Genomic DNA, 12,637 nt, shown 5'->3' with positions numbered 1-12,637 from the left:
GGCCCATTACACTCCCCGGGGGGTTCTGGTAACCCCCCGGTACTCCGGTATATGTCCGAACTTGCCCGGAACCCTTCCGAAGTTCAAACATATTCATCCAATATATCGATCTTTATGTCTCGACCATTTCGAGACTCCTCGTCATGTTCGTGATCATATCCGGGACTCCGAACTACCTTCGGTACATCAAAACACATAAACTCATAATACCGATCGTCACCGAACGTTAAGCGTGCGGACCCTATGGGTTCGAGAACTATGTAGACATGACCGAGACACGTCTCCGGTCAATAACCAATAGCGGAACCTGGATGCTCATATTGGCCCCTATATATTCTACGAAGATCTTTATCGGTCAAACCGCATAACAACATACGTTGTTCCCTTTGTCATCGGTATGTTACTTGCCCGAGATTCGATCGTCGGTATCTCAATACCTAGTTCAATCTCGTTATCGGCAAGTCTCTTTACTCGTTTCGTAATGCATCATCTCGCAACTAACTCATTAGTCGCATTGCTTGCAAGGCTTATAGTGATGTGCATTACCGAGAGGGCCCAGAGATACCTCTCCGAAACACGGAGTGGCAAATCCTAATCTTGATCTATGCCAACTCAACAAGTACCATTGGAGACACCTGTAGAGCACCTTTATAATCACCCAGTTACGTTGTGACGTTTGGTAGCACACAAAGTGTTCCTCCGGTAATCGGGAGTTGCATAATCTCATAGTCATAGGAACATGTATAAGACATGAAGAAAGCAATAGCAGTAAACTAAATCGATCAAGTGCTAAGCTAGCGGAATGGGTCAAGTCAATCACATCATTCTCCTAATGATGTGATCTCGTTTATCAAATGACAACTCATGTCTATGATCAGGAAACTTAACCATCTTTGATCAATGAGCTAGTTAAGTAGCTAGGAGGCCGTAGCGGCCATGGCTGCAGTGAATCCAAATTTTGTCGCGGATTAGAATGCCATCTACGATGCCCTCCGCGCTCAAGGCGCCACTCGGTAGGAAGCGGCAGCCATGGAGGCGTAGCTGCAGGTGATCATGGAGAACATAGCCAGCTGCGTGTCCTACGCGCCGTCGACGAACCATCAACCGTCCTGGTGGACGACGACAGCCAAGGCGCCACCATTTCCCTCGTGGACCTCACGTCCACCGCGACGGACAAGGCACAGACTCCTCCGAGGATGAGTATGCCACGGGAGGCGGCGGGGCCTGGTGTCCCATGTGGGCCGATCCGTCTCCCATGTTCCATTCTTCCTGGCCGAAGATCGCACCTTCACTTCATCGGTCTTATCGCCGATGCCATGGAGACGGCAGAAGGAGGACGACACGGGCTTGGACGCCGGGCACCACCGTCGTAGGGTGAGTTTAGGGGCGGGTCTTTTTTGTTTTAAATGTATGAAATATAGTTAAATCTATCGTGTTTGTATGAAATCCGTCATGTTTGTATGAAATATGCCCGTGTTTGCATGAATTTCATCCGATTTGTTGAAAAATAGTTTGAAATATATGCGGCTAGCGTTGGATGGCTGCCTCCCGCATCCATGTCCATGAACTGGTCTTCCTGTTCGTGGACGGATGCAGGAGGTTTTTTAGGGGTTGCCGTTGGAGATACCCTTACATCTCCATTTGCATCTTATATTGGTTACATCTCCATTTGCATCTTATATTGGAGTTGCTGTTTTACATCTCCAATCTACATCTTCTGTTGGAGTTGGCATTTTCTTGAAGATTGCAAAAACATTTTTTTAAGATGTAAATTTTACCCTGTTTTACACCTTCTATTAGAGATGCTCTAAGGCAGGCCCCAGGTTCCTGAGCCGTTTTCCTCAGTTCCCGTCCTAATCTGGGAATTCGGCTGGCATCGATGTCATACTACTCATGGGGCGCTAGCCCAACTTCCTGTTCTATTTTTATTATGTTTGTAGCGCTCGTGCATGGCTCTTAGTGTTGGAACAAGGGACTCTTAACCCAGGCTCTAGGAATACAATACTATTTTGTTGCCAATCAAGCGCCTAAATTTAGTTGCTCTCCAATATACGACTGACGAGTTTAATGTGGGGATGGGCTGATTTCAAGGGAGCCCAATGGACCGGCGCGCAATAACGCAGCCATCATCTGTCTTTTAGCTCTCTATATATAGCTGGTAAATTCGGTTCAGCTCGTACACAAAAAAATTGTATTATCCTCTGGGATGTTTTTATCCTTCCTTCGTGAATGAAAACAGCATCTTGCTGTCTTTGGTAAAAAAAATGTTTAGTTGCTTCGATCTGTAGAGATCTTTACAGAAGTTTGCTACAAGAACTATTAGCAGGATTCCCATTTTACTGCCTCCCGGTGCTTACTTCTTCTGTTCAACAGATTGTTGTCCTTCAAAGAACTCACCCAGCAACTGGTCCAACTCATCTGGCTGGTATTTCAAGTATTTACGAGGCTTCTTTTCATTTTCAACAAGATTCCTGAAAGGTAAGAACAACAGTATGGATGTATGGTTATATAAAACCAGAACCAGCATGAAGAATTGCAATGACAATGATGCGCAAAATAGAAGGGGAGAAATGACTGGGGAGCCAACGATGATTGGGCTGCCATTCAATCATTTGTGAGTCATTCAACAACTTAGTATAGCAGATGGGAAAATGGATGAGCTAGAGACATTGTAAAACCAAGAAAACCTCAACTCTCTTATTCTTCTGAATGAATGGATGAGGCAAAGCTTTGGAAAAAAAAAAACTTACAAAGCATCATATACAGGGCTAAGGTTCTGGGGTCAAAGTCAAACACAATTATGCTAGGGTTTCTTTCTTTGTTTTCTTAAAACCACACTAATATGTTAGAAAAAAATAGTTTTTACAATCATGCATGATCAGCTCCGACATGCAGGAACATAACATACAGTATCCTCGCACCTCTCTTCCCTACTTAACACAACTATGATAGGATTTGATTATCATTTATATCCATTAAACTGAATGAATAATAATATGGAGTGCCTAACAAGATCAAGAAAAAGTTTGTTAACATACCCAAAACGTTTAACGAAGGACATATAGGCTGGCAAGAGAACTTCAGCTATAGAAGGCCTCAGAGTTTCTCTCAGTTCTTGATCAGGTATGGTCCATAGAGATTGCTTTGCACGAAGCTCTTCAAATTGCATATTGAAAGACTTAAACCTGGCAAGGAAAGAACATAAAGTTTTGTAACTCCATTACTGGTTTATTTCTTCAAAAATTAACACAACAAGCTACCATGGCAGTTGACCTTTCTTTGATCATAGCTCTTGAAACTCCACTGCTGCTAAGATCAGACGATGCTGATGTACCACTGCTGCTGGCAACTTGAATGGAGAGCGTCTGAACAGCCTAAACAACGAAATCAGAGTAAACGGAATCAATCACCTCCCTATTCATCATTTCCATTTATGTGAATATAATAGGAAAAATAATTTGGAACTATCTAATCTACAGGATAAGGTAGTGAACCTTTGCAAATCAATGGGAGCAGTACTGTATTGAAAAGCCAATATGTTTTACACTTCATCAAAAGTTCTAACATGTTCAAACTTTACAAAATAAATATTGTGCCCAACGACAAAATATAGCATCATTGTCAGGGGAAAATAACATTAATCTGAACATCGAGCAGTAAAATATAAAAGCAAAACAGTTAAGAAATTTTTCGAGCAATGAAGTAGAGCTGCATGTATATTCATTAAGGAAGAAGTTGATACAACGCCAAAGAAAGGCATGACCCCACACAAGCGACACGACCAAACTAGAACGACTAAGGATCACCAATCGAGACTTGGCAATCCACGACCCGAAGATGACCAAAACAAATCCTAACTCATCTAGAACAGCAATACATAACAAGGCAAGAAAGCAAAGGAATATCCGCCACAAGAGCCTGAACATTAGCAAGCTACAACACGACCAAGCTCGACTACCATGACGACAACGACGAAATCAACTCAAGCACACGCACTAAACAGACGAAACCACCACAGGCTTTTTTTTGGACAAAAACCACAGGCTTTTTTTTGGACAAAAACCACAGGCTTTAGATGCACCACATGCACGAGACTAGCACGACACTGTCAGACCGGCCGTCACCCGGGGCGCAAAGGGAAATGGCCACGAGGGGACAAGCACCAATCGAGGGGAGCATCCCAAGCCACGACCAGACAAACCACATATCAAAACGACCAGGAAGACCTCTCGCCGGTCGGAGCTGAACCGACGGGGAAAACCCGGATCTTGCCGAGGACGACCGAGGAAGCGAGACACCATGATGAGCCATAGCCAGGACGACCAAAACGACGACCAACCCCACCACCGCAGCAAGACTAGGCGACGGGGAGAGGAGCAGAGGACGGTTGATGGATGGAGACGGTCTCCAGATCTGAAGCACTAACCTTTCCCCATGCAACCATTTTGTATTGTTTGGCATGTTGCTGTACAATCCTACGATGTATCTGAATCCAGTCATCACCAAGTATATGCTTGGCTTCTGATCTTGTGATGAGACAAAAAGAAATTATTTGCTAGGTACACTGTCTGGACAAGATAGTGTAAACCTGAAACACAAAACATAGCATACCTGCGAACAGAACTAACCATGTAGTGAATGTTGTTCGCAAGAAATATGCTCATCAGCGCAGGATCCTTGTACTGGTTAGATTTCCCATCTAAGTTGTTCTGAAGGGCTTGCATTATCTTTGTCAAAACAACTGCAAGTTGGGATTCAGTATCACTTCCAGTTTCAAATTCTTGAAATAGTAGATTCAGTGTTGACTGATAACTGTCAATATCAGTGCACATATCAGTTAGCATGCCATTTAAGAAATGATTGCCGAAAAAACTGAGAAACTAAAAATCACTTCAATAAAAATAATTATAGTTGAACAACATATCACCTAAGTTTATTAAGGAAATAAATACATGTGGTGCCTAGGCACGGAAAGAAGAAATGGTAAATATTGATGTATATGACAAGCTACTAAGCTATGTGGAATAAATGAAGACACTAAGAACTTGAGTAAATATATAAATGTGTGGACCAACAAATTTCTCAAACTTCTGGATACACCAGCCATTGATTGGTATTATACATTAAGTACAGTTAATCAGTGTTCGCTTGGTGGAACAAAATGTGAATTCAGGACAACACATGGCTAACACAACTAATACACACAAGATAGACCATACATCTCAAAAGGTAAATAGTAAAAATCCATTCTGATTGACCCTATATTAGTTAACATCTAAGTCAAATAAATCTCTGTGTGTCCAAGAGTTTAATAGCTAGGCGAAATGGGTGATGCTTACTCAAAAAGGAATTTAACATGATTGATCACACGGATAGTCAAAGGATGGACAGTTCCGTCATGGACGTTAGTCTTTGAAGTATCCTTCTCAACTAATTCCTCAAAATTAACAAACATTTCGTGGGCAGTCTGTGCCAAGAGCTTCATCAAGCCCAATGCAGCCTCACGCATCTCCGAGCAAAAACTGTCTTGAAAAATTACTTCAACCTGGTAAATGAGATTCAAAAGAAGGCAGGCGTTACTGTTTTGCCAATATCATAATGGTCACAGTTGACAGCATAGCCGCAGAAATAACAACTGCAAACACTAACACTGCTAGAAGAACCAAGCAAAACATCATTTGCTAATTGTCAGAAGCTAGAAATGTTGCGTATATATGGCCAATAACTACTATAACTGATCAAAATATGTGGCATACTACATATATACCATATCGGTGTTGCAGGAACACACTGCCTTTAGCATACCTCGGATCTAACTTCATGCATTACTTCATACATATCCAGCAGTACAAACAACTTTTCAGGAGACCTTTTACTTTTAGCAACAGCATCTCCAAAGCTGAGAAGAGTTTTAGCAACAGCAACTCCAGTTCCTGCCAGTTCAGTGAAACACTGATCCTTGTTGAAACTGATACCTTCAAAAACCTCATAACAAATTTTTCGTTCTCCAGCAAGGAGTTTCACCTATTGAAGCATAGACAGTTAGTTGGATGTCTAAGCACATACAGCATAAGCATATTTGAAAAAGGGTCCTCACTGTAATTTGCAAATACTTGGTCCACTTTCCAATTTTAGCTTCTAAAGCATCCGATTGCATTCTTTCTACATCATCTTTAATAAGCTTTTCTACTCCCAGTTTCCGAAGACTCAGTTCTAATGCCGAACGACGAGCATCTCTAAAGGAAGAGAAGAAATCTGAGCTTGATTTTGCATAGTATTAAAATGTCAGAAATAACAATAGATGTAAGTTGGAATTGGGAAGAAAAAGGAAGATCATTCATACAGCAAAACATTCCTACCAATAAGTATGGCAGAGTAATGTAAACTATACTGTTAAGTAGGGAATTTTCTTAACTCAATAAATTTCAAGCAACATAGTGAAAGTTGACCAAAACCTGACTAAGTATAACTCATTGCTGCATATTTTTTCATTGTTAATGTATTTCCCATAACTCAGGTACTCTCTACATTCACTGACCGTCTTGTTTTCTGCAAGCAGCATTTACATAATCAGATTAAAGTCTGTTGGCAATGATGAGATCATGATGTTAAATCCCCAGCTCAAAGCCTACCTGTAAATTTTGTAGCATGACTGCTGGTTTCCATCCTGGACCAATTTCTGAGCTATAGTATGAAGAAGGGGTAATATTCTAGAGGGGATCAGTGCTGGAGTCCTGCAAATGGCAGTTTCCAAGTCTTTGGATGGATGCTCGGAATGGGCAGAATTTCGTCCATCTGCTTCAGCATTGCCATCTGACGCCCATTGAAGCTTTGGAGGCGAACCCAATATAAGATCACCCTCAATAGGTTTGCTGAAAGAAGAGATATAACAGCAAAGATGGAAAATGATATTAGAAGAACTAATATATTATCGTTGAGACTTAGGAGAGGTCCAGGAAATACAGCAATTGTTCCTCTAGCAATATACTATAAGGAACCAACCAGTTAAGATTTCAGAAATGGGTGTAGATGCATCAACCTGTATGTTGTCATCAACCACTTGAATTCTTCCTCAACCATCAGAGAAGACTTAGATAAGAGAACGTTTACATCATTCAGAAATCGTTCTTTACTCGTAAAGTTCTCCCTCGAGGAGAAAAAACCAACAGCGTCTTTCAGATGACCCACAGCTTTCAGGTAGCTCTCCAGATCCACATGGGGCCCCCTCAATATCGTAGCTTCTGCCTAAAGCTCAAAAGGACAACATGCAAATATAAGTTCCAAACAAAGTAATGAACGAGTTTAACAGTGATTACCTGTCTAAAATAGTTCGAAAATAGAACAAAATTCGTAGGTACAAGACTGCAACTATAACCAATTTAACAGAGATTACCTGTCTAAAAAGAGAAATCTCTGCATAGAAAGTGCTAGAAATTAATACGAAGCTAATCATTCCCTTGCTAGTAAACAAGAACAAATGCACTTCACAACTACACCAGCATGGAAGCTATCTCACCACCAATCTATTATCTATGCGCCTTTAATCACCTCCAAATGTAAAATCTGCACGTACCAATCCTTATTAATGAAAGTCCAAGTCCAAAACCAGCCAAGCACATCCTCCAAATGCCAAAGCAAGACAAATTCGGCGCTCTCAATCCCCTCCCAATGCATGCAATGCCTCAGCTCCTTGCCAACCAAACCAAAAGGTTCACCGCCCTTTGTATATATAATAGTAGAGTCAGTTATAGCCTCTGGGCTCGGGGGTCATCAGTTTCATCACTTAACAAGGAACAACGACAGTGTTACAGAGAGCCCAAAGGGGGGCAAAACAAAACAATACGTACTATATAAAATAACGGAGACACTCTACGCCTCTACGGGGCAGCAGCAGGCGGACAAGCTGCCTGCGATCAGGCACGCAGGCCAGAGCATCGTTGAGGATGGAGAGCATTCAATTCAAAAACGAAGGGGACAAGGAGAGCACGTTCACGCACCTCGCGGACGATGACGACCTGGGCGAGGATGTCATCGGCGACCTTGATCGCCTTGTCGATGTTCTCATGCGCCATCTGGGTCGCGTGCGCCCTCACCTGCACGACCACCCAAAATCAGACGCCGCACGCTCCCGCGGCTCCAATCAAATTCGACGAGACGTCGAGACCAAGCCGAAATGGGCACGAGACGACCTGGATGGGGTGTATGGTGGCCTCGAGCTCGGAGAGGCGCTGGTCGAATGAGCCGAGGATGGCGACCATGCCCTCCGTGTTCCCTTGGCTGCTCTGCAGCGAGGCCCGCAGCACGCTCACCCGCTGCGCCAGCGCGTCCATCGTCTCCCGGAGCTCCGCCGCTACCCCAGTCCTCCCCGACAACCACCCTCCGAGGACCAGGAGTCGTTCGCGTTTCAACTTTCAACCAGCCACGCTGTCCCCGTGCGAAAGCGCTCCGAGAAGACCCGAGCAGGCGGGAATGCTGCCGAGACCAAAGAGGGTTGGGGAAGGGGATCGGCGAGGAGTCGCGAGTTCGGAAGGGGCGGTGGTGGGAGGAGATCCTTCCGGAAGCTTCTGGAAGGGCAGTGAGATACGAAGAGGCGGTGTTTGCTGCGTTGGTCTGCCGGTTTGTGTTGTGGACCCATATCGGCGCGGAGGAGAGGTGCTATGAGATGCGTGCCCATGTGGGTCTACCCTGGGGAGCAGACGGTCCAGATTTGCTTTTGTAGTTTATCATAACAGGCTGTTGCTCGCAGGCCCTACTCAGGGGCGGAGCTTCGAAGAAAATGTTGGGCGGCCCGACTAAAGAGAGCACAATCTTTTCATATAAAAAAAATCTAAATCATAGGCAATAGTATGCCGTTGCAATTTGTAAAATTAATAACCGTTTGAATAAATTATGCGATAAAATGCTAAGCTACTACGTGGCACATACGAGGTAAGCAATTTAAACTATTTAAAAATCGCTAAGTAAGAATTTGGGAAAACAAATTACTGTGATGTGGAGCACTGGACCTCACGGCGAGTAGGCACCAACTAACGGTGAGTGGGGGTGCCAGCGGAAAGCAGCTGCTCCTTGCCGTGTGTATGTGTGACTGCCTCGCCGCCTCTGCTGGCTACGCCTACCAGTGGTACTGTGTTAGACGTAGTGTAATACTCGTGCCAGTAGAAACGGAGGCTACAGGCTTGATCGAACGTGTAAAGGAGATGCGGTGTAGTGTGATTGGTGGACTGCAGTGGACCAGTGGTGGGCTTGGCAACGTAGCAAGCATAGGTAAAAATATATGTGCAAAAATCCTGGGCGGGCCATGGCCCAGTTGGGCCCTTACTAAGCTCCGCCCCTGGCCCTACTACAATGGGCTTTTGTTTTTAGGCCCAATCTATTATAATGGATTTCCTTTTTTTCTGGGACAAAAGGGAGGCGCCATATATTGATGCTCATGAACATCCTACATTTTTTTTCTTCCCGCAATAAAAAGATTGCAAAATCATGAAGATCCAAATTGCATAGGCTATGAATCATGGGACATTGAACACGTGTATGGTCAGCATTATAAACATTTGAAGTTATTTCTACCTTCTCAATTCAGATGGTGGGCTTCCTGGGCGCAGTTATGCACTATGATATTTGATTCTCTTCTGGTGTGGAACACTTTGGTAGCAAGAATGGCAGAGGCTCAAAGGAAATATGCTAGATGAGATTTAATCTCCGAATGTCCTATATTGGATCTTATCTGTCTTGATGCCATGGCCTTGGCTATTGTTTCATTGTCCATGAGGAAGGTTACGTCTTGAAGCTGCATATGATTTGCAATCTCACCGACTAAGTGTATCGCCTTCACTTTAGCATTTAAGGGTGATGGTGCAAAGCTGCTACTCGCTGATATAACCACCTCTGCTTTCTGTCCTTCCTATTTATACTGGATGCACGAAGCAATCCCTTTGATATTTTGATCTACATGGTTCGCAAAGTCACTTTTCCTCTAGGAGGTATCAGAAAAGATCTTAGCACTTGCATTTAGTAAATCTACATTAACTATGGTGCCTTGGATTGGCAAATCTGGAGGAGTTTGATCATGGAACATCGATGATGAGGATATTACACCACCTGATCATGCTCTTTTCTCCAGAGACATCCTTTAGAAAAGATCTTGGCACTTGCATTTAGTAAATCTACATTAACTGTGGTGCCTTGCATTGGAAAATCTGGAGGAGTTTGATCATGGAACATCGATGATGAGGATATCACACCACCTGATCATGTTCTTTTCTCTAGAGGCATCCCTTGTAGAATCGCTTGGAATGCATGGTATCTCTATAAAGGAGAGCCATGTTTCCTACCAAATAAGTCACTACTGCAGGATGCTGCAAATGTGACATTACAATCAGAGACCCTTCAACGAAACTGTGTGCGATGCATTAATCGCAAACGGTGATGTAATAAAATGATCAAAAAGATACAAAACGTTTGCGATGGCGTAGCCAACAAACATGTTTCAGATTATAGTTGTGTGTGCGTTGCGTGGCATACAGTTCACTCGAATCAACTGTTTGCGATGAGCTTAACAACAGAAATGGGCATCTAGATGAAGGTGTGTGCGATATACGGCATACAGTTCACCTTGATGAACTATTTGTGATGAGCAAAGACAACAGAAACGGTCAACCGGATCAAGGTGTGTGCGATATACGGCATACAGTTTACTCGAATGAACTGTTTTTGATTAGGCAACACAACAGAAACGGTCAACCAGATCAAGGTGTGTGCGATATACGGCATACAGTTCACTCGAATGAACTATTTTCGATTAGGCAACACAACAGAAACGGTCAGCCGGATAAAGGTGTGTGCGATAAAGGGCATACACTTCATTCTGATGAACTATTTGCGTTCATCCAAGAGAAAAGAAATGATTCAACTTAACAAGATGTGTGTGATACACAGCAAATAGGCCCGTAATTGGAAATGTGTGTGAAGACCGATAATAACACAGACGATTGTTGCTAATAAGCCGTGTGTGTTGTGGGCAAACGCTTGCTGGTATACAATTGTCAATGATTGATGAAATTATGGCCGACGGGTTCCTTAGTATGGTCCATGTGCGATGTCATTGCACATAAAACAACAACATATGTGCTTATAACTTATAAGGACTTGATTCCATAAACAGATTGAACATCCAATTACATAGGTGGCTAGTATACACATGACCATTGCACACATCAAAGTATGTTCCAAAATGCCTAGAAAACTCAAATAATGTATCAAAAGGCAAAACGAACCCTGAATAATTTCATATTTTTAGTACGACGCATAGTTGCATGTTGCCTCTGTAAAATAAATCAAGGCGGGAAGAGACAGCGTATGTCATTTCGCACACATAGGTGACAAGTTCCCTCTCGGAACCATGAGGCTTTTTGAGAGAAGCTCCGGTTTGTAAGAAGTTTATACCAAAACTTGTCCCAAATTGGACTAATTTTTTTACCACAACATGTTGGTGCCATGTCATAATACCATGCCAAGTTTCATGATTTCTAGGCTAGTTTTGGATTTAAAGTAATTTTAAAACCAGGTTTCTCAATGTTTATTATCGAGTCGACACCGCCTTGGATAGACTTTTTCGTCGTGAGTCCCAAATGTCAGAATTCAAATATGCCACTACCATGCAGCTTTTCTTCTTAACAATTATAGCCCATTTGGTGTGGTAACTGAAAATAAGTGTGTGGGTGCTCCGGGCGCTAAGAACTCGCGGGTTTTGTAATGAACAATGATCTCCAGGATCCGATGAGAGTCATGTTCTTTCCCTATGTTGTTTTTGCTCATAATATTTATGTCTTAGTTAAAGAAATGGCAAGCCTTTAGCCTAGTATGAAATAAAATATGGGTCAAAACCGGGTTGAAAAGGGCAACAATATCTAACTCCAACTTACAAACGGTCCAAAAGCACGAGGATTAATTGTTCATCAGGTTTAGACAAAACACAGATTAAACAGGGCAATAACATCTAACTATACCAAAGTATTGGGCAGCCACAATCAAATGGATCAGTTTGATACATAAAATCAAGATACTGGGCCAGAAATTCTACTGGTACATGAGGACAAGTTGTTGTACATAGAAGCGGAGCACATTCAGAAGCCCTTTTGTCCACCTGAAACTTCTTTTTATGTTGTTCAACACTTGCAGCCGTGAGAAATTTTTCGTTACAAAACTTAATCCTCACGGACAATAGTGCCCTCGCATTGGACATGAAGAATGTGACAAAGCTAGTGTTTGAAGGGTTGGATACATATCCTTCTAGTGTTACTGTCATCAAACGTCTGTCATAAGATCTGAGAAAATCCCGGTGCTTCTTGAACCATCGATTGGTTATACCGTTTTCTCCTTGTGTTAGTGCCTCAATAGAGATGGAGATTGAAAACAGTTTATGTCTAAAAAAGAGTATGTTGAAAGAGAGATAGTTGAATGATTAATTATAATACATTATATATGGGCTTTCAATGTGCGTGAATCATCACCTTTATATACAAATTCTCTAGACATGGAAAGCATTACAGCAAGCCAATAACCGTGTTCAGATCAAAACACCACATACTGATATGTAAGGTCTTGATAGAATCCACCACCACTGGTAGGATGGACAAGC

At 42.7% G+C, this 12,637-nt stretch overlaps 1 protein-coding gene across 1 annotated transcript; it reads right to left on the bottom strand.

Moving 5' to 3' along the window:
• Positions 1-2,169: 2,169 nt before the first annotated feature.
• Positions 2,170-8,596, bottom strand: LOC123115912 (exocyst complex component EXO70A1). The gene is made up of 12 exons (XM_044536954.1): positions 8,190-8,596; positions 7,998-8,093; positions 7,040-7,245; positions 6,633-6,872; positions 6,098-6,236; positions 5,806-6,024; positions 5,340-5,545; positions 4,612-4,812; positions 4,427-4,526; positions 3,274-3,374; positions 3,039-3,185; positions 2,170-2,471 (listed from the first exon to the last, which is right to left on the bottom strand). Exons 1-12 carry the CDS (start codon positions 8,328-8,330, stop codon positions 2,354-2,356), a joined length of 1,914 nt encoding a protein of 637 aa, XP_044392889.1. The 5' UTR covers positions 8,331-8,596; the 3' UTR covers positions 2,170-2,353.
• Between the last annotated feature and the right edge of the window lie 4,041 nt (positions 8,597-12,637).

The sequence above is a fragment of the Triticum aestivum genome, chromosome 5B, assembly GCF_018294505.1.
Source record: "Triticum aestivum cultivar Chinese Spring chromosome 5B, IWGSC CS RefSeq v2.1, whole genome shotgun sequence".
Lineage (NCBI taxonomy): Eukaryota > Viridiplantae > Streptophyta > Magnoliopsida > Poales > Poaceae > Triticum > Triticum aestivum.
This window is presented reverse-complemented; position numbering and strand designations above follow the sequence as displayed.

Bases quoted from the DNA above. Each gene is read 5' to 3' on its own strand.
- LOC123115912 (XM_044536954.1), bottom strand. From the start codon at position 8,330: ATGGACGCGCTGGCGCAGCGGGTGAGCGTGCTGCGGGCCTCGCTGCAG. The intron at 7,246-7,997 runs GTGCGTGAACGT...TTTGAGCTTTAG, and splicing joins AGGTCGTCATCGTCCGCGAG to GCAGAAGCTACGATATTGAG. The intron at 3,186-3,273 runs GTCAACTGCCAT...TTTCCTTGCCAG, and splicing joins AGAGCTATGATCAAAGAAAG to GTTTAAGTCTTTCAATATGC.